Genomic DNA, 27514 nt, shown 5'->3' on the forward strand with positions numbered 1-27514 from the left:
AAAGAACAGTGTAATTATCTACCAAATCAAAATTGTCTTGCCACTAAACCACCACTGTCACTAGACACCAAATAATAAATCATACAAAAACAAGATGGCTGCCACAAGGGGTCTAATTTCCTGTTGGAAGTTATTTATTCTGAGAAAACAAAGTTCATCTTTCTCTGCTGTTACAGCCAGCAGAACTGCGGAACGCGGCCTTCTGAAGTCCCTGTTGCCTTGGAGACCGGCTGTGCTGCAGTTCTGTGGCCGAGTTTGGCAGGAACAGTTGCTAGGTAACTAGTCGGTGAGAAAAAAAAAAAATGAGGCCTTTGTATTCAGTAGACAATGACAAAGCATTGTGTCTTTATTTTAATTGTGTATCAGCTCATTTTCTATTCACATTTTTGTACAGAAATTCCAAATATTTTACTTAAAGAACATTTTAGCTATGGAAAAAAAAAACTGAACAAAAACTTCACCTTGTAAATGATCATTAAAGGCAATGTAATGCTCTACTAAACATTAGTTAAGAGTTTCTTTGCTATTCTGGGGGAAAACAAAGATTAAATTAGTATTAAATAGTGAATTATTCCATAAATGACCAACCCCCTCTAAAACAAAAAAAACCAACAAAAACAGCCTTCATGTGTTAAATTGAGTGCTTAAACTGTGCATAAATTACGTTGTCAAACATTGTTCCAAAACTCCTCTGAGAAACGATCCTTCATCCATACCGCACAAAGACTCCCAGAGCAGCACAAGGTAGAGCCCTGATTGACGCACAAGGCACTAATTCTATTGGAGAGACAGACAACCTGCAAAAACACACATTTCAATTATTGGTTAAGTATACACAAACACCGATTCACCAATATGTCACGGAGAAGATTTAACTACAACCTATATACTCAGGTTTTATGTTGCTGGGCCCTCTTGTTTCGTTCTAATGAAAAGTCAGTTCAGGACAGTCGGCTGAAATGGTTTTGAGTGATTGTAGACCTCATTGTTATTTCATACCAGCTCAGTCCCTCGCTTCCCCACTGAAAGCACAAAAGCCCATCTCAACTGGGCTTCTCCCATTCCCCGAAAAATGTTCTGTTCAAGTTCTCCGCTACCTGTTCCCTGTCTCAACACTGAACTGCTGTTAGGAGATGGACAAGGGCAAAGAGAGATGAAGACCTCAGGGGAAAACTCCATTAGTGAGCAAGTTTCCATTTCCAGAGACCCCTGGCACTGATTTCCTCTTTGGCACAAAGCGCTGGACTCTGCTTTGGCCTATTAAGTTTAAACGCACAACCTTCTTGGAAATGTCAAGGCAGAGCTACAGTATGGCTTACTGGAGACTAGTCTTCCTATTGTTGTTCAAGTCTTGGCAGCAAAGCAACGGTGCAGGTAATAGCGCCAACAGGGGCCCTAATCTCCAGGGTAGAGATCAGCCATGTTCACAGAAAGGGGGCACAGTGCTTATATTGGGAGCTCTTGACTCCACACACCAGCACAGGCAATGGGAGCTCATCCCTCCAAGCAGGATCAGCTGATATTAGTATATATCTGCTCACAGAGGAGATACACCTGGCAGTTAGTTGACCCCACTTGGATGCCATATGTTATAATATATATGTATATTAGATATAGATATATATCTATATAAGGGAGTGGGCTTGGAAATGGCTGACCACAGATGGGGAATGTAAGTCACAGTGAAGGAGAGTAAACCAAGTAAGACAGATATCAAATGCTGATGCCCCGGGCCGAGGCAGGAGTTTATCCAGTGCTGGGGTAGAGGGTGTTGGCATAGGGTGGTGGTGGTAGTTAGAGATTTGGGGGAAGAATCATGGGGCAATCTCTTCACACTTGCACGACGGGGGTGGTGGCGGTGAGGGGCACTGTGGAGCCCGTGTCGTAGTCAAAGTCCACCATGGTGTGGTTGGCGGTGCCCAGGCTGCTGAGGGAGGTGCCCGTGCCCATCTGGCGGTCCCGGAGGCTCTGCAGGTAGCTCTGTGAGAGGAGGGAGGGCAGCGTTAGGGCACATGGTGGCGAGACAGTGAGTCATTTAATGTCACTTAAATTCCTATTCAAAGTGTTTATGTATAATGCAGTATATCAACTTTTGAACCTTTCAAAACTATCAAATGAAATGATAGTTTTGAAACTATCAAATGACCTTTTCTTATCGCTTCACATGGTCACAACAGCTACGTTTGCTTGCTGGGAAATTAGTTACGACAGTAGAGGCTGGCTGGTTACAGCCTGATATCCTTCTGGTTTATGTTTTGAATGCAAATTAAACTAAAATCAACACAACATAACATGGAGGCCCAACACAGCAATTGTCAAACAAATACAGTATTAACTGAAACACTCTAAAAGCTGTACCACCTTAAAAGTACATATTTTAAGTAAACTACCTCTACTGCAATGACTTTTTACCAGCCAAGGGTATACAGTGGTGCAATAAACAGTGTTGCACATTATTTGTAGGACTAATATGCTTTAATAGTGAGCACGCTGAACTTAAAATGTAAAGGTGCTTCAAATCTATAGACACGCATACTAAAGTATTAGTTTAAATACAGCAGCTTTTCCTTTAGCTAGTGCATTGACAGCAACATGTTAAAGCCCTTTGATTAACATCCTTTATCTACTTAAAAGGCAAAACTAAGGAAACACTTTTGCCTAATTGTATAAAATAATGGGCCATTGATCTTCTGCAGTGGAGTGTGAAGTGTAGTGCTGGTGATAACAGTTTTTAGGCTCCAAATGAGAGAGAAGAGCTGTCCTCACGTGTGCAAGTTGTTGGAGGTTTAGAGCATTCACCAGTGTGTCAGAGTGAGTGATGCTGCAGCCAGTCGTAAAAACAAGCTATGTTTTTCAAACATTTTCCTCTTTAAGTTCGTAAATTACATTTTTCAAATCTATGTTCAGTACCTTGACACACTGAAATCAACATTATGTTTTATTTTGAAGTTCATTAAAGTAAAAGATCCCAATTAAATCCGTTTTAATTCCAGATTGTAGCACAACAAAAGGTCCAAAAGTCCTTGGGGGGTGAATACATCCACTGTAGGTACCAGAACACTTTCCAACAGAAATAGATTTTTCAAACTGCCTCTTAACAAAAAGACGTTAACTTTTAAATGAATCTGAGTGCCAGTACCTAATTACCTTGGAGAGCAATAAATCATCATGAATACACACTTGCTAAGTACTGACTTCTATTAGATCTTTCTTGGTTGCTTGTAGCTCTCCATACATTAAGGCTGTGGGGGCTCACCGGTGCCAGCACGTCTCCAGCGTATCGCTTGACGGGGGTGGGTTTGCGGCGGTAGGTGCCCTCCTGGGCTCCGCTCTGCTGACGCTTCTTGGCATCTTTCTGCCGGATCCTCATCAGCTGCACCCGCTTCTGTCGCCGGCTGATGATGACTGTGGGGCGAACACAGAGAGGAGAGGGTACAGATCACACAGAGGCCCCACACACACAGACATACACACACACAGATAATCACATGATCCTGTCATGTGGATATTATTCCAATTCCCATTCTGTAGCGGACTTGGAATTGACCCCAGCTATTAATAAATTAATAAATACACTATCAACGATTCTGTCCAAGAGGGTGAGCTCACGGGACTGTTATTAACAAAGCATTTTTTGTTTGTTTGATCGTTTTGTTTTTGTAATTGTATTTAAATTTGCAGTCTAACTATGCCACCCCACAGCCCAATCTTGGACTCAACAATTAGTCAACTCAAACACCCACGACAACCCAGCTTCAGCAGGAGGGATGAAAAAGCAGGTGTACTCCAAAACTCAATCAACTCAATCAGAGGATTTAGTGCAGCTGGAAATTACTTCCAATCTGAACCTGCAGAAGCATGAGGAGCCACAGGGGGGCAGTGGCATGCAGAGAAGGGAGATGGGATGAGGCAGAGCTGGGATTGGAGAGCAGCTGGATCCAGGCTACAGGACACACCCATCACTCTTTTAAGCCCAAATAGTTATTTTTCTTCCAGATTAATCAAACAAGGAGAGTAAGGAAAAAAAGGAGCAAAGCACTTGGACATATTGCTACCTTCAGTGTGTGAGAAGCCCTCAGCCGTCAGTTTCCACTGCACCACCACTCCCAGCATGCTCAGCGCGGGCCAGACGCCCATGATGACCCAGCTGTACCAGCAGAGGGGCGGGGCAGCCATCAGGCGGATGTGGTTGTACACATAGACCACCAGATTCAGATTCTCGATGAAGTAGTCCACACACACGGTCATGATGGCGCCCCCGAACACTGCCGTGGAGAGGACAGTGAACAGCTTCTGCCACTGTAGGGTGATGACGGCACACAGCATCCCGCTGCCCAGCATGGCTCCCAGGGGCACCCAGACTGTGCCCGGGCTGTAGAACTGGTTCATGGCCACAAGGGCGGCGAGGGCGAGCAGCAGGCCCAACAGCAGGCCGGTCATGAAGAGCCCAACGCTGCGCACCAGCATGGTGACCAGGCCGCATAGCAGTCCGATGCCCAGGCCGATGCCTGCGCTGGCCTCCACGCTTAGCTGGGTGTCCAGCACCCGCTCCTTGTGGCACAGCAGGAAGATGATAACGGAGCCAAACATCAGCCCTGATAGGAACATAACCGCCTTGAAACAGCGATACCCTAGAAGAGAGGGAGGGAGAGATGCTGATTACATTAAGAAACCCCTTTATATAAATGCTGGTTCCATGTAATACTGCTAAAAATAAATTTAAAAATCTGGGCTGACCTCTTGAATTGGTGGTTAGAGAAAGAAAAATGATGTCCAATATGGGCCTGAAGATCAAAACCATAAAGGATTAATAGGGGGATAACAAGAGTAATAAAAACAGGACAACTATGGGGCAGTGAAGCTGTATGCATCTATAACATCTCAGTCTGTATGTATGGTCTCTGCCCAATATTTGTAATGCAAAGATAGACATATGAGTGCAGTGATGCACAATGTCCACAAGGGGGAAAAACAAACAAAATTAATACTGGTTCTCCTCATAAGACTTCTATAACAATAGAGGGACTTAGGTTTGAAAGATTTTTTTTTTTTTAACCCCATATTTAGGATTCAAATACATGTTTCTGGAAATGTGAGACTTAAATATTAACCATGTTTAAAAAGAGATTATGAAATCTATGGAACAGAAATAGATGAATTGGGCACAATTGTATGTTGTTATGGTTTTTGAAAGCTTTACACATGACTCATCAACTATACAAATATGGGTATTGTATTTTTAAGATGTGATTGACACTCATCAAAGTGGCCAAGCAAGCAAGCCATTGTTTTGATCCTGTTAACTAGCCAACTTCCTGACATTCAAAATTTGGCATCGACGTGTACAGTATTTGATTGGTTTATTTGAAAAACAAACTCAACAGAGATTGGCTATTTGACAGGAAAACGAATTAGAGGTCAGTTAAGAGCCTCATCCTTGCCTGCTGACCCAGAGATTGAATACCGGACCAGTAAGTTAACCACAACCATATTCTTTGTTCTGTTACCAGATGTCCAAGTATATAATAAGGGGTTAAAATTATAGGTTACAAATAATGATTTGAGTGTTGATTTTTCTTTGTATAGCACTTCTGAATCTTGATAAGCTGCAATTGTTTTTGGGGGCATACTTTTATTCCACAACAAATGATTTGTCTTGTAAAAGTTATGGTGCAACATGTGAGTACTGTACCGGACTCAACAAGGTCCTTCCCGTGCAGCATGTTAGTTTCCCAATTCTATTTCTTTTCCCAATAACGAATCTCTGCTCAGAGGTCAGGTTGAGACGATAGTCCACACAGCGCTGGTTTTGATCCAATCTGGGTTGTGTCATAGTCCACTGACATTGCATAACAGCAACCCCTCATGTCTTACTGAGGTGCTGTGAGCTCCAGTGTAGTAGGTAACTCCTCCCAATGCCATAGGCTCTGCTGTTCGCACTGTGGACTTGCAGTGTGAAAAGAAGCATTTCCCTGGCAACGCATAACATGGTGGACATCTGTGTATGCGTCTGCAGATGGATGTGCATCGGCTAGTACTGTCAATGTGAGGTCAAAACTTGAGAAGTGTCCCCACAAACAGCAACCACTTGGACAAAATATCAGAGGGACATCCACAACTTTATAAAACAGCACAACAACAAATGGCGCCAAAATATTTAATGACTTGTCAACTTTAACCCAGTGTGGAAATATGTTGGACTGGACTTAGTAAGCGTTATAGGAACAGTAAATAAGACAATAAACGGAGATATCATGGGAAGTTCAGCCAAATACACCAAGTCAAAAATGTGTCAGAGGTTTCCAGCCTTCCTATTTCCTACGTCCTTCCTCAGAGGCCATACTAGTGAGCAAAGTTGACAGACAAGTGGCAAATCCAAACTGGGGAGATGAACAAGATGTCAGGGACAGGTACCGAGTCTGCCACCATCTGGGAAAATGAGCCTGAGCTCTAATCCCCTTCCTCGCTGGCATGTAATTAACAGGGAGACATGTTGCAGCATTTGAACCTGACAGCACTTGTCCAGATGGTGACTTGACTTAGCAGGGTGCTTGCTTTCGCATTACCCCCCCCCCCCAGAGTCCATTATTACAAGCTGTGTTTGGTTTCACCTCCAATAAGGTATTTAAGAGGTTACAGTTAATTCCAGAGTTAAGGATACTGCTGCTGGGGGCTGAGATGTAACCACACAGTAGGTGCAAGTTCATCTGGGTTTTAGCCCCTTCACAAACACATCATGTTAAATATCTGCAGTTATTGAGACGTTTTAGAGGCTACTATTAAGACTCTGAACATCTAAAGTTTTTAAAGGCCTATTGTTGGCTATAGTGCTGCTTGGAATTTCCTAACAATCCACCTAAAGTTTTTTATCTGACTGAAGTTGCCAAATAATGTTTACCCCCATTGTACAGAAGTTACAGCCACACTAGTTTTTGAAAGTTATATTATAGTATATTTAAACTGTATTTTGTCTGGTCCCCTCTGTCATTTTCAGGGAATGCCAATGCAATGAAAAGTAAATTTTGATACAAATTAATCTAAATCTAATCTAAGAATACAAATGATGTTATATATATTTATATCGTTATCAACTATCTATAAGAATAATGCAATATTTTATTTGCAAATGGCCCACTGCTACAATTCACATGGTCTGTATATCAGCCAAGAGCAGATCTGGATAGCTCATGATTGTTACTTTATCTTGGGCAGGATCAAAAACAGGCCAAATTTAAATGTTCAAAATATTGGCTTTTTCTCCATTCATTCCATTTGAACTACCTGCAGATTGCAAAACCTTAAACGGACCCAGCTGCAACGCTATAGGAGTTAAATGAAGCTTCCCTAGAATAGCTCTTTAGCCCCAGTTCTCCACAGGCAGTTTTCTAGGTTAATGTCCCCACAATACTCCCAGCTGTCTAAACTGATCTTATCTCTTATCACTGGCACCACTTAATTGTCCGTGACCAGTACAGAACTCCTGTCACGTTTCACGGAAAAGAGTAATCTCCCAAATCCGCCATGGGTCAAGCTCCATGAAATTCCAGAGGGAAGCGTCCTGTCCTGGTTGTCAGTCCGAAACATCACTTGTTTAAAAGTCCCTATGAAACATCACAGAAACGATCAAGTAATGATCACAATATCTATCAATGAAGGGCAATATCAACCGTTCTGTTACAATACATTTATCTTAAACTTTTAAGAAGAGCAAGATCTTTAAATCCAGGTCATGGCAATTCACCAATGAGTTGTAGTGTATGAAAACCTGGTGGACAAGGGCTGATGCAGCCATCAGAACTCTGGACAGAAGACTGGACAGCAGTGACTGCCTGTGGGATCTGAGTGGTGCAGTCATGCTTGACTCCTCACTTACCAAAGAAGCAGTAGATGATGCCGAAAAGGCAGCACATGGCGCAGATGACAGCAGGGATGACCTCATATTTGCGTTCTAATTCCAGGTTGCAGGTGTCCACTTCCACCAAGCCTGCCCCAGCCCCGTCTGGGCCCAGGTAAGTGGGGTCAGAGGTCATTGCGGCAGGGAAGGGGTAGGGGATATCAGGATCAAGGTTTGGGGGGAGAGGGGGAAGGGGAGGGTTCTCTTAGGAATGTGTATCCATCAGAGCATAACTGTACCTGCAAAAATGGAGAGACAAAATGATATAAGGTGCCATTACCAAGCTTCCTTTCCAAACATAAAACAAAGTAGGCACATAGAATTTGCATTGTCTTCGGTTGTATATTATATTTCCAATTCGTGTCTCTGTGTCTCTATTAACATTTTTGCTAAGATTTGTCTTGATATGTAATGGTTCCAGATTAAAAAGAAAATATGTTTTGTAGGAGATCAGTCAAAGCTGAAAGCAATACAGCATCCATCCCCCATCAGCACATACACAGCTCCCACATGGGTTCATAGTGTCCGCACAGGGAGGTGTGAGTTCTGCCAGCGGAGTGCGAGTTCTCCCTTGTGTGGCTGTCTGGCCCCTCTCCCACTCTTTCCTTATGGCATGCTGAGCCCCCTGCCTTTCCCCAGAACAGATCCAGTTACTTAAGACTCCTAAACCCAACGCCACGCTGCTTTCTCCCTACTCGGCTCCGCAGCTGTCGAGAGCTATTAGCCAAAGGATTGGGTTGGGCTGTTAAAAGAGCAACACACACACACACACAGAGCACTCTCTCTTTCACACATACACACACACACTCACCTCTCTCTCTCACATGTTATGCCTGATTATATTTGTCATTACTCTTTTATATTTTATTTATGAGACCCACCTCCAATCAAACAAAACTCCAATTGAAAACACACACACACAAGCTGGTAAACACAATGCCTTGGACAACACAGAGCCACACAAACCAACTGTCTGTGGAAAGACCATATGGTTTATCAGGGGTTTGTCTCTTTGTAAAATCCTTGTCCAGGCTATTTCAGAGCTCAGGTTATGAATCTACATTTTGCCACTCTCTACAGGCCTAGGTACCTACCCACAGAATTAGTCAGCCCCTGTGTCTAATAATCACCTTTATATATGTACTTTATTTAGATTGATTGTGGCTATAGGAGAATCTGGGGAGAGGCTTTTACTAGCTGCACCAAGCAATTACATTGCACTTGACTAATTTAGGACCGTAATTAGTGCAATGAAGTCAAAGACAGCTGGGTTGGAATGAAAACCAGAAGACACTGTGGCTCTCAAGGACCGGGGCCAGAAACGACCTTGTCCTAGCCTTCCATCAATAACTTCTCTAAAGGAGAAGTTTGGAATAGAAATTTTAGATATCACCTTTTTCTCAAGATGTGGCTTCCTTTATTGAATTCTATGTAATGGTTTAAGCTCAGAGGCTTAGATAAGTTTTCTCTTAATTGTATGTCTTAAGTGTTCCTCGAGTTTAAGGTGTTGCATAAAATACCTCACAACATTAAGGTCAATGTATTAGTTAGCCCTGTGAGCTGAGGTTCACAGTTTGAATCCAGCTCATGTCATTAGCCAATTGTGACCTAGAGGACTAAACTGTAGGCCCTCCATGACCAGGCTTACCCATCACACGTCCTAATTGACAGGTCAGGATTTGTTGAGCTCTGATCAAGTCCCCACACACTCTTATCCACCCAAGGCTAAAAATACACAAATCCCTTAACCACCAGCCTATGTCACCCATTTCAAAACAAGGAATCATTCAGATCTTCCTAGATGATGACGTCAAAAACTTTACCAAACCATCTAAAGCAGGACTTCACAAGCACAAGCACAAGCACAGTTTCTCTCTATATCATCCACTTACGAAGGTGCCAACCCTTGCCCACTGCCATTTGCAGTGCTTATCCTACACATGGCATTATAACAAGGGAGGGCTGGTCTACACTAGCGCACAAAAAGGACTGAATTAGTCTTATCTCACCTGCATAAGAGTGATCAGAATGCTAACAGGCAAGATTGAAATTATATATATTTCCCAAATGCACTTCCCTCTCAGTGTTTGAAACAGTGGACTAATTTTACCAGTCTACCTCTTCTACTTGTTTATGCCACTAGAGTAGCTTAGTTATTGGTCACTGGATGTGATTTATTAGCTCATTACAAAATATTGAACATGTAACATCCGTAATTTGAGTACCTTTAAGTAAGAAGAGGAAAGTCAGAATGACAAGAGGGGATGCACAGGTTGAACTAGATTTATAATTATGATTGAACATTGTTCACATGTAAATTGTAATACATTTATGAGTGTGACATAAAATGCAATACTGGGGGATGTGTGAATATGAAGAGGCATCCAACTATTCTCTTAGTCTGCAGGAGTCTGGGGGTTAAAGGAAATGGGTGTCCTCACTCAGAGCTCATTAAAAACAGAGGTAGGAGGGAGCTTCTCAGTTTTCTGGACGGCTTCCTCCATGACTTCAGCTCTGATCTCATTACACTCACACATCGGGAAAGCAAAAACACCACCATCTCTGGCCCCCTTTTCTCTGAGTAAAGAGAGGAGCAAAATAGTTTGCACATGACTTGACGTGGAAAGTATGAAGGTCAATTGGAAAGAATGCCTCACTCTCTTTCTCTCCTTCTCCAAGCATGGCATTCACATAGATCTGTCTCTTCTCTCTCTCTCTCCCTACCATCTCCTGCCTTCTCTCTCAGGATGTCATGCATTTAGATCTTCCTCTACACTATCTCTCATTTTACCTTCTGTTTCTTTGAATCTGTCTCTGCCCTCTCTCTCATTTTCTCTCTCACTTTCAGAGGATCTCTCTCGCTTTTACTTATATCCATTTCAGTTCTGACATTCTTTGCATCTTCCCTCTGCTCACTCTCTCGTTCTCAGGATGGCATGTATTTCTGTCTTCCTCCATCTCCCTTCCTGTCTGTCTGATAATCTCTCTCCCTCTCTCTCGCACACAACAGGGGAAATGACAGCTTATCCAAGGGGCTAACCAAATAAAGTCACCCAGAAGGATCTGGGGAGTGTCAATGTGTCAGGAATCTGTTGAACGGAGTCTCTTGAATTGCATTAAGTCATATTCCAATTTGATGCAATTTGCTCTTATGCAGAGCAGAGAAGCAGTCACTACACACGAATGGAAGGTTGTGTGGTCTTCCCATCTGCTTCATGTAGTAAATTAAATTCCCAGATTCATTATCTTGTTGAGTTATTTAAGATTTGAATGGCTTGTTCACATCCAAGCCCTAAGATCCCTTCTTTAGTGTCTTTCAATAAGCAAGACCCAATTTTTCTGTTTTATTTGGTTCACATTCCATGTGAATGTATAATTTATAATAAGAACATATTTATATATGTATATATTTAAAAGGTAAAACTTGCTTAAATAATTAAAATGAAGGGCATCACTTATTTAAGTATGTATTTGACTATAAATTAATTAGGAGAGGGAAGGGTCAGGAATAAGGGGAGTAAAAATCATGCATATGAAGGGTTCAATCCCCAAACATTTCTGGCAGACAGGGACTGTGAGGTACTTAATATACACAGAACCACCCCCAACTCCCCCTGGTCTGCGGGTCTGTCCCCTTGTCACCTTGCACACAATAGGCAACTGTGTTCCTTGCAGGGGGCCTTGGAGCTGTGGGAGAATGGAGCCATTATGGCCCACACAAAGGCCCTCCAGACAGGCCATGACCCCCTGTTAGCACAAGTGCAGTGCACGCTGGGTAAACTGCACCACATGGGGAGAGAGAAGACAGAGGAGGGAGCAATCTGATGTTAATGCTGATGCCAACACCCCTAGGTCTTTTGAGAATCAGGCACCAATCCACCTTGGAGAGAAGTGTCCCGAATGGAAATGTATACCTGGACCTGGATCGCAGTCTGTCATCCAGGTCTGGGATGCTTACATTTTCTGAGTGACTTCCATAAGTTACTCAGATCTATGATTTTCACACTGCATGACAGTGAAGCCATGTCATTCACTTGTCTGGCTAGCTAAAATACACACACCTGTCCTGCATTAAGAATCAACATAAAAACAAACCGTCAACAACACTCGATGCAAAGTACCTGCAGGGAAAAGTACAGAGAGCAAATTGGTGATTAAACATAATTATATCAGAGAATACGACCAAAATCTGACTGGCAACCCACCTTGGAAAATGGACATTAACAACGACACTGCTAAATCCTCCAACATGAGCTGGTATTACAGCAAACCAAATCCACAACCCAAACCGGACCCAGATCACACTGCCACAGTATATAAATACATACATACATGGTACAGAAAGACAAGTTCACACATGAGAGTGAACAGCCTTCTGCACATACAATACACCATGTATCTGTGGCACAGCTGAGGGCTTGGACAGAGCGACTAGACTGGGCTCCTGCTGCCACGCAGGTTGGGTGTGTTAAATGGATTCCAAAGATGCTGTGCGGGAGAGGCCGAGACAGCTGGTCTCCAACTATACCCTCCAGCTGCCAAGGGTGTGAGAGTGTACCCCCCACCCCTGGTATCAGCAGGCATTGAGCCCACATAACTGGAAAACCCAGCTTCATTGTTTAGATTTGTCCCGTTTGTTCATAAAGCATTTTGGCACTGCATTGTTGTCGTTTTCTCTGCCAGATCCTATGGAATCCTATTACATTTCGGACCGAATAGAAAGGCTGCAATAGCAAAACGCAAAATCCACTGTGGAGAGGACACAAAATCAAGAATAAGTCACCCATATGCCTTTAATTATCCCTGCCTACACATTACCATATGTTAGTTGATCTGCAATACATCTTTAACATGACCTTCAGACGTTGTCAATGTTAAATAAAAAATATTTAATCCAGACGATCAGAGAACACCCTTTTTTTAGTGTCCCAGTTAAAGTATTTGGTTTATCTCTAAAGTCCAGACAGCACTGGTTTCAGTCTAGGTTGTGTTGTAGCCCACTGGGATCCAGATTCCCTAAGGGGAAGTATACACTAGCTGGCAGTGCTGGGCGTGCTTTAGAAGTCCATAGTTTTTCCTCAGCTGGTTGTGTAACAGCCACCCCTGGATCTGACTGGTGTGCCTGTGCTCTCAGCGAGAGTCACACCACTTCTTCTACTGGAGCTCCAGCTCTGCGGTTTGTGCTGTTGTGGAAGTGTACGTTTCGGGAGTCATGTGTATCTGTCTACATTCACCCCTTGTTAGGACATAGCAGCCAAGTCTAATAATACAAACTGCCAATTCCACTTTGTGAAGGTAGAAGATCAAAATATATTTAAAAATTATATATGTTGATTACAAATGTATAAAATAATTCCAAACCGGTGGTATTTTGGGAAATATTATCTTACGTAAGTAAGTGACTACTGTATAAGCTGTTCATTGGTTATTTTATCTTTAAGAGATAGAGAAGATGTTTAATAACTTTATCTTTTGTTTCTACAAATAACTAAACCCAAATCTACCACTGTGAGTTGTGCAATATGCATAAAATATAATGCAACAATAAAACAAGCACCACTAGAATATAAAAGGAGCCATGTTAATTAAATATGCAGTATATGTCGATGATCAATACATTTTAGAAAGCATCTCTGCCAAAGTATTTAATAGATTAGGAAAAGTGTATATGAAGCAAAACCAAAATACTTAAAAGTATCAAGTATTAAAAAATGAAAAACAAAGTAAATTTGTATTAAAAAGCCAAATCACACTCTAAAAACTAAAAAATATTCCAGGTAGACAAAGAAGATATATGCCTATACAGAATGGTTCAGTACTCTATACTAGTCATAACTTGCCTATCAGTTTGTCCTATTTTGTTCCATTTAGGCAAGTTTAGACACCTTTATTGCTTCTTAATGTCAAATCAAAATCATGGTCCCACCATTTTTACATTTTATCTTGCTGAAAGGCGGGAGACTGTCCTGTTTCAACACTTTCAGCCTCATCTGAACCTTCAGACTGATGTCTGACCAACCTCAAAAGCCCATGGGATGTCTCTGACCTCTGAACCCCATCCTACTCCCGTCTCCCCATTCAAACAGGAAACTCAACAGCCGGATACAGGATGTGAGATCACTACCAGGCTGTGTTTTTCTCAACCTCCTTGACAGGAAGTAGAACAGGAACAGAGCATTAAAGATAGCCATCGCTGCAGTCCCTTTTCGATACGAGTGATCGCAGACTGTGGTCTGACAAGACAGAGCTGCTTTATTACCATGAGGGCCTTGAAAATACAAACCTGTGTGAAAATTAAAGGTGTCATTTACCTTGAATTATTTAATTGCACTCACTGCCAATGGAATTTGTTAATCCGTTAAAGGAGCAGCAAACAGACGATTTGGGACAATAATATTGAGTAAATAGTAAAGGTAAATAGCAACTTTAAAATATGGAAAGTTGGGTTCAGATTAAAAGCAGAAGATTCAAGTTCTCTGGGACGTACTAGACAATATAATGTGCCTATTTTATTTGGCATTGTATACATTAACAAATTCAGGCAAATACTCTACCTACAAACATTGATGTAACACAAAACAATAAGGTCCAGAGAGCAAATCAAGGCTTTGACCTAAATTACAAATTACAAGTTTATACCCAATCAAATTTTTCATTCTTAAAAACTGGCTTCTAAAAATAAATTAAACTTCAAAATCGGGAACAGGTTTGTAATTTGTGATTGGAAGTTACGGCTAAGATTTCATTTGGTCTAGACTCAACTCAACTGGTTTTCTGTTCCTAGTGTACATTAAATCTAGAGCTGTTCTATTACCCCCATAAAACGAAGCAGGGAGAGGGTTAAGCAGACTGCATTATATAAGTGGCACTTTTGGACTCCACAAAGGCATTGAGAAATCCTTTAGCAGCTCAGCATAAATAGCTTCTCTGTTTTGCTCAGTTGACACGGTCTGGTTGAATGACCAAAAACAAAACCAACAAAACACCCCCCTACTACACAAGAAAAGTTTGTTATTTTAGCTCCAGGACCTGATGCAGAGAACTCTACTCCACATGAGCAGAGAAGGCTTTGACAGCTGCCTACAAAGGATGCTCCACACAGCGCCAGCTCGACAGCCTCTTCTCCCTGGAGTCTCCGAGGCCCCGGAACAAAATGGGAAAAGATTCTGAAAAACTATTCCTGGCTGCTGGCTCTCCATCTCCATCTCCCATCTTAAACCTATTCAGATAACATGAAATACCTTGGCATACTTGCAAGGGTCTCCAAATGACCGACCACGATCTGATCATTGTGGTGAAATTTGCATCCTGGAGGACAATTTGAGAGGACTTGTGCCTGTCGTTCTGAAGGGCATCCAACCTTGCTTTTCCTGAAAATACCAAAAGCATACTAGGATGTGAATGTCACCTATAGCACAGTAGCATCCATTGTAATTAAACAGGCTCTTTAGGAAAATATACATTCTCAGGTATTATTCTTGATTTTGAAAGAAATGTGAACAGAATTATTCTAAACAATTGTTCTGTGCTAGAGGCCATAAAGTCACGTTCTATGATGCCTTCTGTACTTTCAGGGAGAGCAATTTCATATATCCTCTGAAATGGCAGGAACACACATTTTTAAAATGCCCTTTCGGATGCAACTTGGATGGAAAACAATCAAATCATATTAAATGCATTTAGGTTACACCTGTAGACCATGCTTAACTTCTCTTATACCTTTATATTATTCACTGTAATGTTAGGAATTTTTAATACAGTGTTATCCTTGTAATATTGTGTATGCAAAACATTTTTAGTTAGCGATTGTTAAGCCATATAAGTCACCTTGAAAAGAGACATCCTCTAAATCTAATAGTAATAATAAGATGACACTGAACAACGGTTTGGAGTAGTTGGGCAATGAAGTGAGTCAGTGAAGGAAACTGCTATATTGGTTTCAATGGCAGGAGTCATTGTATTCTGTAGTGCCGATCTCAAAGGTCAAAGACACTACACTGTCTAAAAGAGCTCTCAGGCAGTGTCTGTTTCTTATACCATACTGCCTGGTGTGCAAATGGGCACATTCGGTACAGAGGTCTTTGTCTGGAAGATAGATGCGGAGCTGCTTTCCAGGGGTCTAGAGACCACGAGGTCTTTGTCAAGTCAGAGATTGGACATAAGGTCAGTTTTGGGGCAAAGGAACAGAAGCAGAGGGTAATATATTCTGGGGCTCAACAGGATCAGTTGTCAAGGAATTTCACAGAATGCTACCTGATTAAAATAAAACAAGTGCATCAGTAGTCAGCTACTGTACCAGGTAGGCCTGGTCAACCCTGGTGCAGGAGCACCAGACTCTAGCAGGGGTTAGAGGTCAATCACAGAAGCCAAGGCTTGGAGAGGAGTTCATGCCATTAGGGGTGTTGTTATTCAGCTGAGATTCCTATATCCATGAAAGAATCAGAGGTCTATGATTGCAGACTTCCTTTATGCAATTCACTCTGGTAAACCGGTACATTTATCCCAGGATTTATGCTATTTGAACATGATTTCTTACTGGTTGTGCCATAGTTGTACAGTGGATTCCTCATGGTTTTAACATGCTTTGAGAAAATTAATAAGACCATTGAAATCTGAAATAATGAAGCAATACAAAATTTGCAGAGGGTCAAGAAGAGGGAGTATTACCAGACACCAAAACTGATCGATAGCAATAACAGCATGAAGGGGGATCAGTGCAGAAAAATAAGTAGTTTTTTTCCGGCTGTGTGGTTTTCGAGTCTCCTGTCTGGCTGCACACAATTCCTGGGGGGGTGGGGGGGAAACCTGTCCACACTTTGCTAGAGTTGCATGAGGCAAAAAATAAATACAATTCACCTATTGTTCATTTGTGAAACTTTGACTTCTAATAATTCTCCAGCCTTTCTATTCCACATTTGTGTTTTTCCATCAATATTGGGCAATCCGTACTGCACCCCCTCCCCTTTTCGGCACAAACACTTGTCTTCCAGGAATCGATGGAAAAACCAAACTGTTTTGGCACCATCTCCCCGCCTCTTTGGACAATCCGCACTCGTTAAAGACGCTCTTCTGGGATGCTGCCAGCAAAAGCAGCTCTAACACAGGGCAGCTTAATTTCTCCTGTGCACTTGTCACGGCTCTCAAACATATTCCAAAGACCGGACAGGAGAGACATTATTTGGAGAAAACAGTCAAGAACAAAGTTTAAGCATAGGTCAACTGTAGATGTATATATCCTTTGCCAACATGGCCAGCGCCCAATGAAACAACATTACACAAGAATTAACAACTTATAAATGAATTCACTGTTTCCATGTTAGGATTATTTACACCCAATCAACACTTATTGTTGTTTAATGCCTTTTAAAACATTCTTCCTAACTGATACTTGCTCAATTCACTTTGCTTATTAATCTGCCCAATGGATTTGGTTGTCACTGCTTTGTTAGGCTGTGTGCATACAATTATACCAGTGTAATTAACTGGGATTTATTAAGCAATGACTATACTATTTCTTCACCTATCAAGTGAGAAGTATGAAATGTAGAAAGGGAATGTGTGTGTAGAACTCATGTTGTATTATTTTATCTGTTTAATCCTAATGTAGACAGCATCTCAAATATGTAATTTGTAATATTGAAATGATTGCAGAAAAATAAAATGCTATTTATACTTGAAAAGAAAAATAATTGATTCCACTTCTCTTGCATATTGTTGCTACTGCCTTCACTAGTTAAATTATGGACAAAAAAAAAACATGTAAGCAAGCATATCTAACACTAACTGCATCTTACTCACTCACTCAGAGTAACTTTTTAGCACTCTTACACATTCAAACACACACAGACTCACACTAATTACCTAATGCACCCCTATCACACACACGGCCTTGCATTAAGACTACAGTCACATTTCTATTACAGTTCACCCAGAGTTTTCTCCTTGAAAAGGGAGGGATTTAATTAGGAAGTCTCTGTGTCCACCAGTGTCAAATGAATAATTCAACAGGGTGCAGTGCTTTAATTGAAACCTCTCTGAGGGTGCTGGGCCGATAGGAAAAGCCAGAGCCCCTGTGATTGGATTTTAATAGCCGTGCTGGTAATTTGTTTCGATTAAAAGCAAACTTGTTAACTGAAAAATGAGATTTCCTTCAATTTCATTACAACCTACGCCCCCCCACCCCAAGCCACAATCAAGCATATTGAGAAAGTGTATTTGAGTGTTTGAGTTTCTCTGTGCTTTTAAAGTAGGCTTTAGTTGCAAATCTCCCCCGAGAATATGCAGTCAATTAAATAGACTTGCAATCATGCAAACACTTTCTGATATGGATGGTTACAAAATATTTTTCCTTTATGATCTGTGTCTAGGTTGTCATTCTACACCAGACGATTACACCGTTTTTCCTAAAAGACCATAGGGTTTTCATTTAGAACAAACTCTCAATTATACAACTGTTCCAATGATTGTTCAATATTAACATGATCTTTAGTCAATGATTAAAAACCTGATAGGATATCAAGAACCAGGACTGGAAACTATAGGCTTGCAGTTAATACGTAAAACATGCAAATCAAATCAATAAATTATATATATATATATATATATATATATATATATATATATATATATATATATATATATATATATATATATATATATATATACACACACACACACACACACACAGTTGTGTAATTCAGATTGTCAAAGGATCCTTTGACATTCTCAACATGGATTTATACTGGCAGAAAAAAAGGCAAAGATGGAAAATGTAAAATTCATGATTTATCCAGGTTCCTTTCCAGGATTTAAAGAAATAATATGAATTTGAAAAAATATATATTAGCACACCCCTTGCTAGCAGACAGACCAGAAAAAGCAAGGGAGAGATACCAAATCACCATCTTCAAGGCAAGGGAGGAAAATATAGTTTAATCTCTATTTATACACTGTCTTAGCTTCACAGTTATGTTTCTCCAGAGGTCTCTTCCCTCTTAACCACAGAGAAACACCACTCCTTCATTGCGGATTTCTTCCGCAGTCATAACAATGGCTCCTTTCTTAATTCTGATTATACCAGCTTCTTAAAAAAAAAAAAAAAAAAAAAGAGAAAACTTTCTTGGAAATGGATAGAAAAGTGCATTGTGATACAGAGCCTGGCTTTAAAGTCACATGCCGGCAACACACGAGCACTTAAGCACCCCACCCACACGGCCGAACAGACCCTCGCTCCTCTGAACTCCAGAGAAAGTGCCTTGCTGCTGTGACACTTCATTAGTTCCACTCTAAACGTCACAGAAAGGCGGGGGGGTGACCCCACTGACCCACACTGCAGTCGACTTCAAGCTGTCAAACCATTGCAAGGACACCGATCTTAAGGATAATGAAGCAATCATCGACAGACACATCTAAACCAGTGCTATCCCCTCATTCTGAAGGGTGCAGTGGCCATTCTTATATTGATGTGCTGAAGCTTAACTATAGGCTGGACTGATCACTTGAACAAAATCAGGCTTCACTACTTTGCTATGGCTAGCCAAGCACTGGAACGTGATACCCAGCCAAAGCCAAGCCACCCCTGGGGAAATCCTGGTCACAGTTGGCTAGCGACATTGCCCAGATTGAAACCAGCAATTCTGGACTGTTAGGGTCATCCTATGCTTTAAGTGGGATTTTTCCAGTTGAGTCACTAAGGCACCCACCAGCATAACATCAAATTTAACCCAACCCATAGCATATTTCCTCTTGCGTCTAACACAAGATCAGCATTAGGCACAAGCAGTGACTGGTATAGTTTGCATTAGATCTCCAGAGTTGTGGAGGGGGCTTGATACAAGTATTCAAAATCCTGAAAAGGTACAGACCGCAACTGGTCCAGATGACTACTTCACAATTAACAACAAACAGAACCGAGAGCACTAAGGGATAGAGGATGTGCATTTGAGATGGATAATAAGAGGCACTTCTTGATACAAGGTGTCTGGACCATGCAAGCCAGCCACACTGTTGAGAAATGTCTTAATGAGATCCTCTAATCATTAAGCAACCAGCAAGCAAATTAAGTGGGGCCCAATGGGGGTCCTTTCACTTGTTATTGACATTATTTGGAATTCAGTGCCAGATACAGGTCAGGAACACCATAAAGAATAACAACTATAGCTTTATATATTAATATATAATATATTATAACCGAGTTATTTAATTCAAACCAGTGTAAATAAAAATCTGGGAGAATCGTCAAAAAACTAAAAAAACTAAAACACTGAGCTTGATAACTTCGAAGTAGGGAACATGGAATCAATTCAAAACAATAGGAAAAGAGGGACATGGTAAATTATGTACAATATAATTTTCCAAGAAGACTAGCTGTACATTTACAAAACACATGGGGAAACAATCAGGAAATTGTGATTTAATGAAAAGCCACTTTTCTGCTTTTACATGGCAATATAGTTATTGCTCTTACACAATACTACTACACATCTAGATCTCTACTTTTTGGAAAATTGAGGGCACTATGCAGATGCAGTAATAGAAATTAAGGTCAAAATTGACATCTACAGTACTGTATCAGAATGGTATTCGGAAAAACATGTTTGTAAAACAATCAGTAACTTCTAAGTGGAAGTCTCTAAAAACTACATATTCCAACACGTTTTAGGAGAAACTGTGTACACTTTTGCCATTGGAATTCATTTTCCAAACAGCACATTTAAAACATTGTTATACTAAAATCCAAATCATGTTAAAGATATTGCAAGGACAATTTTCTGAAATAAAACAAACTTTGTTTTTTGTGTATAAAGCTTACAAGATTACAAATATCCCTAGGTGCAAATGATTGAAGATTGTATATTAAAACAATTACATTTAGAAAGTCCACTTTTGGTACGCTTTACAAACAAGATGCCAATCAGTCAGAACAACATGTGTCTAGCTTTAACCTCATCTCTGAACTGACACAGTAACACAGCCCTAATTACCGCAAAATCTCCCTATTAATTAAGGACTTTAAGGGTTAAGGGATGTGGAGTGTTTAGCTGGGTATTAGCCCTAATCTCAATCACTCTGTTGCTGCTTTTGGGGGATGCAAACAGTTAGAGGGCAGTGAGAGTTGGAATGATAATCTGGATTTCGGGTGGGTGTGCTGCACTGGGACAGACTCTATAAAGGCACAGCTAAACAGCTTCATTTCTCACATTTTATGTCTGGATTTATAATTCCAACATTTACTTTAGTGGTTGTTCTGCAGATTCTGCTTATACTTGTATTATATGCTCACATTTGGGGGCCAGCAACAGGTTTTGATGGTATTGTCCAGTTCAACAATTAAACTCTGGGCTCAGAAATTAACAATAGGTGCATGTGAAATTAGGAGGCAGTTCTTTACAAACAGAGAGATCTGGGACAAGTGCCACCTCAACATGTAGTTTGACACTCTCTGGGGTCCTCAATTGAACCACTTAAGCACCAGTTTCAGGTTTTCAGGGATGTAAAATGGAAATGGATTGCCCACCACACTGTGTTGCCAATATTGCTGCAGATCTGAAGTGAATGCAACTATGGGCATAAACTTAGACACAGGGGTTGCTGTTGAGCAGTTAGGACAAACCAAGTCCGGGGTCCTCAGTCCACGCCACGGTGGGCCACAGTGTCTTCAGGTTTTCATCACACCTGAGCACTTAACTACCTACTACTTAATTTAAATACTGTTCACAGTTCAGAGAGTGTTAGCGATTTAAAGAAAACCTGCTGGACTGCCTTAGGGAGATCTCCACAGCTTTCTGCCAATCAGGCCTATGACTAGAGACAAACGATTGGCATCACTGTTAATCTGAGCTGGTAATCGCCCGGCTGCCGGGCCCTGCTCGGCTCTCCAGGCCTAGGCGTTCAATGGATGAGCCACTCAGAAGCCATTTACTTTACTCTTGAAATCTTAAGAGAGTTGGGGTTTTAAAACACACTGTCACCCAATGCTTAATTATTCTGAACATCTGCGGTTCAGGAAGTTCCTTACAGCGTCAGGCACTTCAAAGTAAAGCTAATAAGGAAGGTGTTGACATTGCTGTCAACTGATCAACATTAATTTAATCCTAAACTTAACATTCTATTTAAATATAAACTTTAAATCAAAATGTAATATGTTAAATGCTTTTATCTCTCTAGGGAAGATAAAGTGGAGCCATCAATACTAACATGTCACAAACTTGAAATAAATCTACATGATTTTCTTTAGATCCTTTTAGATCTGCAGTGCAATTTATTGTCAGTGTCCAGGGAGTCACCATGCAGGCAATGTTTTTTTTCCTTTAAAGCACATGACATGGAGAGGTATCTGTTTTAAACTGTGTGTATCACAGGATCATCATAATTTTAATTAGTTGATTCTTAAAAAAGCACATTCAAAGTGTCAAAGCAGCACATATTAAACAGTATTTAGTAGTATTTATATCCTTTAATGCTGTCTCCCACTGACTACAGATAAACTTGATCAGTAATTGAGCACAATTACTCTAAGTTTAGAAAACAGTACACAATAACCTTACAAAACTCAACTAATGTTCCAATCACATGTAGTACAAAATTTGGCTGTATCATTAAAAACATTTTGGGTGGAAATTTGGAGTAGCACTGTAGGACTTTAGTACAGACCAGCTGTATCATCTTGTGCAGTGAAGTGGTCTACTTGTCTCTATGAAGATGATTTCTTGCGCTCGATGAAAATAGTGTGCATTGAAAATAATGGAAAATGGCTTATCTCTGTAGTACTTAAGCAAAACAGCAAATCAGCTGGGGGTGATTTCTTCCAAGAGCTCAGCCTGATCAAGTAGAAAAGACTGTGGCTTTCAGGTACCAGGGTTTATGATTCTGATCTACAGATGTGAGCTGCAGGGGCCCCTGTGCAATTAACGTGACTCTAAAGAGTAAAGTTAAAAGGTTTGCTATAAACTAACCTTTGTGCTGCAGTACCGTCTGCCTTTAATTTTCATCTCCAGTGAAGAAAAAGCACTTTGAGAAAAAAAAAAGAAGAAAAAAAAAAAAAAAAAGCTACAGGAGAACCAGCCTAGACTTTCCCAAGGAATCTAACGCACAGCCATCTGGTCACACCAGGCCCAGGAGGTAACTTGAGACGGCTTGTAATGTTGTGACCAAGGTCTAGGCTATCATTACACCTCCAGCAAGCTAACACTCTCCACCCCTGGCTTGCCTGCTTTGGCAACTTTAGTCAATCACAAAGACCTGAAACTGCCAGGAGGATAGACGAGAAAATATGGAATCCATTATAATGGGGTAATAACTACTAACAAAACAAAACAAAAAATAAAAACATATCTAGAGATGGCAGTTCCCATGTTTAGCTGAGACAATGTGCAGATGCTTTCTGTGCTTTCCAGTTCAGACATTGATGACTTATAAAATCAGTCATTCTCTCCCTCTCTCCCTCCCTTGTTCCCTCCTCCTTTCCTTTCACAGAGGCCTAAAACAGCTACGTATACAAAATCCTTGTTTCCAGTTCAGGACCTGCTGTACTGTTTCACTACTAAACATCTGATGAAGAGCATAAGTTGAACAGCAAACTAATTTAAAGCTATAGAAACTAAATTAACTCTGCATCAGCCAATCAATCACATAAAGAGACGGGTCCCTAACAGAGTGGCAGGAGGATACGGTTTAGTGTGTTTTAGCATTGTAAAGGTCTCCAAACCTGGTCCTAGAGATCCCAAATTTTATTTTAAAGATCACCCCTAAAACATAAATTGGGCACACTGAATTCTGATCAAGGAAGCCAGCATTTTTTCTCAATTCAGACATTTATAAATAATTTAGAACAAATGCCTGAATTCCCTTCCGGCCTCAAGGACAAACATTCCCATATCTGAAAAAGTAACTGGACTTGCTTAAATGACAACTCCATTTCCCTATCTTTAGAAACTACTGTTTTGAAGACGACCCATAAAACTGGATCAGAGCACTTCAGGACCAAAGTTGGAGACCACTTGATATGAGACTAGCCAAACTCACAGGGATCAAAGACATCCATGGTTAAATTACTGCACAGTAAAAACACCGAAAAAAACATTGGTGTTTTTTTCAGGACCTCCCAAACAACCACTGACTGTTATGTTTCAAAATCGGGAACTGGCTACCACAGGGGGTCTCAATCCTGCTACCTGGAGGTCAATGAGTTCAATCTTTTCAACTAAGCTCTCAATTACCAAATAAAGGCCCTGGAGCAAATTCCCTTGAGATCCATTTTAATCTTATAATTGTGCATTTAGTTACACGGAATTACAAAAAAAAACACCTTCACACACACACATATTTAACAAATTAATCAAACATAAGCAATAATAATCTAACAAAAATATTCATTGCAATTAGGCCAGTGAGTAAAGATAAGCAGACTCCAATTTCTTGATAAACCTTGGCCAAAAAATACAAAGATATAGGACCAAGGAGCCAAAGTCTTGAGCTCCTATCATTCGTAATCCAGTACTTGGAGCAGAGAGGAAAGATTGGCTTTGGCAGATCTCAAGTTGATTTGGGGAGTGTAGCAGCTTTATTTATAAGTCTTTGATGTAAAGAGATCCCAGGCCATTCAAAGCCCTGCATGTCAACAACAAAATCAATTCGATGTTTCACTGGTAGCTGAGATGCTAACACTGGAGTTTTGTTTTGTTTTGGGAGTCTTTTCTGTGGACCCATCATTTACATTAATTAAAATAAAAGCACTGAAATATACCTATGACTTTTCAGAGAAAGAAGTGTTTAATGCAGCAATAAATGTTGATGGATATAGCCTAGTCTCTCCAGGACTACTTCTGAGCACCCTGACTATAGTGTATATAACTGTCTATTTCTAGTGTGACAGGCTGTTAGTGTGCCCTAGACATCAAGCACAGCCACAGTTTAGGCTACACCTGTTGGGAATTGGCAAACAAAAACAGTTAAATCAAATGTCACAATCTAGGAGCAGTGGAGTGGTCTTGAGCTGCAGAGTCTTATGGTTTTATCTTCATAAAAACTCTGATCTACTCAAAGGATTTTGTAACTGGTATGTATCTTTACACTCATATTAACCAGCTTTGCTCTGCACACAGCACTGATGGTTATGTTCAGCTACTAAACTCTTAATTGGGGAAAACCCCGGTTTACTACCATTACAACTGAAAGATTCACTCATTTTTATCTTAACTCTTATGTAGGTTTTCACCTGTTCCGGGTTATCACTCACTTGAGATGGGAGCGGGGTTACACTGAAAGTTAAAATTAGATCGCTTAAATATCCGAGGAGGCTTTTATGAAGAGTTGAATGGCATAGCTGTCATAGAGGGGAATCATTATTTGAATTTCGTACTGTGCATGTTCTGTTGAAATGGTGTGCATTGTAGTTAGGTGGCCACCAGAAAAGAGGATTTGTTCCCTTTGGTTTCTCTGGTTTAAAAAATGGATTGCTTCACTGTGTGTATGGGCTGTTTTTTGATTATTTCAGAGTGCTGGCCTCTCAAAAAGACATTTACAGTGATAGCTGAGGATCTTAAAGAATGAGTTTAAATACTGGATTGGGAGCATACGTCATGGTAGTCTGGACTGATGTTGCAGATGAGTGACCAGATTTCATACTGGTCAGTGTTTCCTTGACATGGACTATAGGGTATAGATACTTTTTTTGGACTCTAAGGGTTGGGTGGGGTGGGGTGGGGGGATAATATTTATATATTAACCAATACTGTTAAGTTACTACATATGATCTAGACCTAGTTTCTAAATAGTAGGGGTTTTCCCCACTGTAAAATACATAAATAAGTACTCAGAGTATAATTACAGTATCTGCACCTTTTTTCTGATGCGATAATCTTACTGAACTGTGTACATGCCTTTAATTTGCAGATAACAGTAACTAGTATTGGTTCTAGCAGAATTGCCAACACACACAAATCAGAGTATCCTGTTCATCTGTTGTACTCCAATTAAACTACAGATTAAAGCACTAGCATCTCAGAAAATACCTACTGTATAATAAGCCCGAATTGTCAATTGCTTCCACACCCAGTGCAGGGAAGTCAGTTAATAGACCAGTTCTTTATTGCAAAGTACAGTACTGACAAGCCAAGCGGGGCCGTCTTTTCATGTGCAAATCAACACGAGTGCGGGTATTGGTTTGTTAATTTAGTGAGCCGTCTGACAACCCACTGTTCAAAATGCACACTTCACCCCGTGAAACACAATGACACATACAGACGTGTACAACAGCAGCATTGGGATTAGTAGTACTGGCAGCAGTGTTTAAAATGTAAGCATATTTTCATATTCGTCTGGTTCATTTTGCAGCACTAAATATGCACTGCTAATTTTCAACGGTTACAAATTAAATAAAAAGATCAATGTCACTATAACAAAAGTCCACTTTTCCATTCTCTCTCTGCATGCATTTCCATAAACGTGTGCCTTCAGTAAACCGTTATGACACCGTTATACGTATAAATGTGAAAGAGTAATAGCAGACGTCCTGTGGAAATACTTTATAAAAAGCGTATGTTTTAACTTACCACTTTAACTGAAGCGATTCCTGTTCCGTGAGAGGGACCAGCAATACGGGATGTGTGTTTTGTGGCGTTTCTTTTAAAGTAAGTCTCCTGAAATGTCTCTCTCGGGAATCGGGTCCATTTCCTCGGATGTGTGCTAAAAACAACCCGTTTCTCTTCAACCAGCAATGATTATCGCCAACAACTTTTTCTTCTTCTTTTGCAACGTCTCTCTGTGGGTTGAAGTCTAAACACCGCACAGCGTTGGAGAAATTAATACTTGGCGAACAGAAACAAAATAAATAGATAATTTGAATTTGAATGTATTTGGCTATTTAGGTCTCAACTAGTACTTCTCATCTGCTAAAACTTCGGAAACCAATTATTTCCCCTCCTCTCCCCGTCCCCGGCTCTCCTCCTCCTCTCCCTCGCCTCGTCTGTGAATTGATGCCCTCGGGGTTCCCAGTGGTTTCTCAAACTTTAAAAAAAGAGAAAGAAAAAACTTCTCCTATTTCTCTCCCTCTCTTTGGCTACATCCAACAGCTGAAAACGTTTGACATCATCGTCCAGAGACCATCTGTTATTGCCGGTTTCTGGAGGAGGAGAAAGGGGGGCTGCGGAGGCCCAACCCTTTGCTGAAGGAAACCGGTTACTGAACACGACGCGGCGGACGAGTGCGCACTGCCTGCACAGCCGTTACTTTTCAACGAAATACATTATTTATGTACATTTAATGTAGCCATGGGTTGTGAATGACCATTGTGCACGGATAACTTAAGTAGCGTTAAAGAGATTTAGCCCGTTGTTGGCGGCATCCCAAGCCCTGGACTGCACAAGTTCACAGCGGCCCAGCTGAATTGTTCTCCCGGAGGAGCCCGAGATAATGAGTTCATTGTCTGCGTGGGAAAGGGACGCTTTATCCCGCCTCTCTCCGCCAGCACAGACCGCCGTCTTCATTTACCCCCTCTCAGCTAGCAACCAAACGCCCCTCCAAAACCCACATGCAATTCGCACTTTTCAGCAACATTTACACATAACTTTCTTAACTCTTAAAGATAGCACAGATCATGTTATGTCTATATATCATCCGAGG

The 27514-nt window shown here is 40.9% G+C and overlaps 1 protein-coding gene across 1 annotated transcript; it reads right to left on the reverse strand.

Moving 5' to 3' along the window:
• Positions 1-310: 310 nt before the first annotated feature.
• LOC136752675 (transmembrane protein 198) lies at positions 311-27276 on the reverse strand. The gene is made up of 5 exons (XM_066708187.1): positions 26446-27276; positions 7874-8133; positions 4056-4631; positions 3257-3405; positions 311-1980 (listed from the first exon to the last, which is right to left on the reverse strand). Exons 2-5 carry the CDS (start codon positions 8028-8030, stop codon positions 1831-1833), a joined length of 1032 nt encoding a protein of 343 aa, XP_066564284.1. The 5' UTR covers positions 8031-8133; positions 26446-27276; the 3' UTR covers positions 311-1830.
• Between the last annotated feature and the right edge of the window lie 238 nt (positions 27277-27514).

The sequence above is a fragment of the Amia ocellicauda genome, chromosome 7, assembly GCF_036373705.1.
Source record: "Amia ocellicauda isolate fAmiCal2 chromosome 7, fAmiCal2.hap1, whole genome shotgun sequence".
NCBI classification, from domain to species: domain Eukaryota; kingdom Metazoa; phylum Chordata; class Actinopteri; order Amiiformes; family Amiidae; genus Amia; species Amia ocellicauda.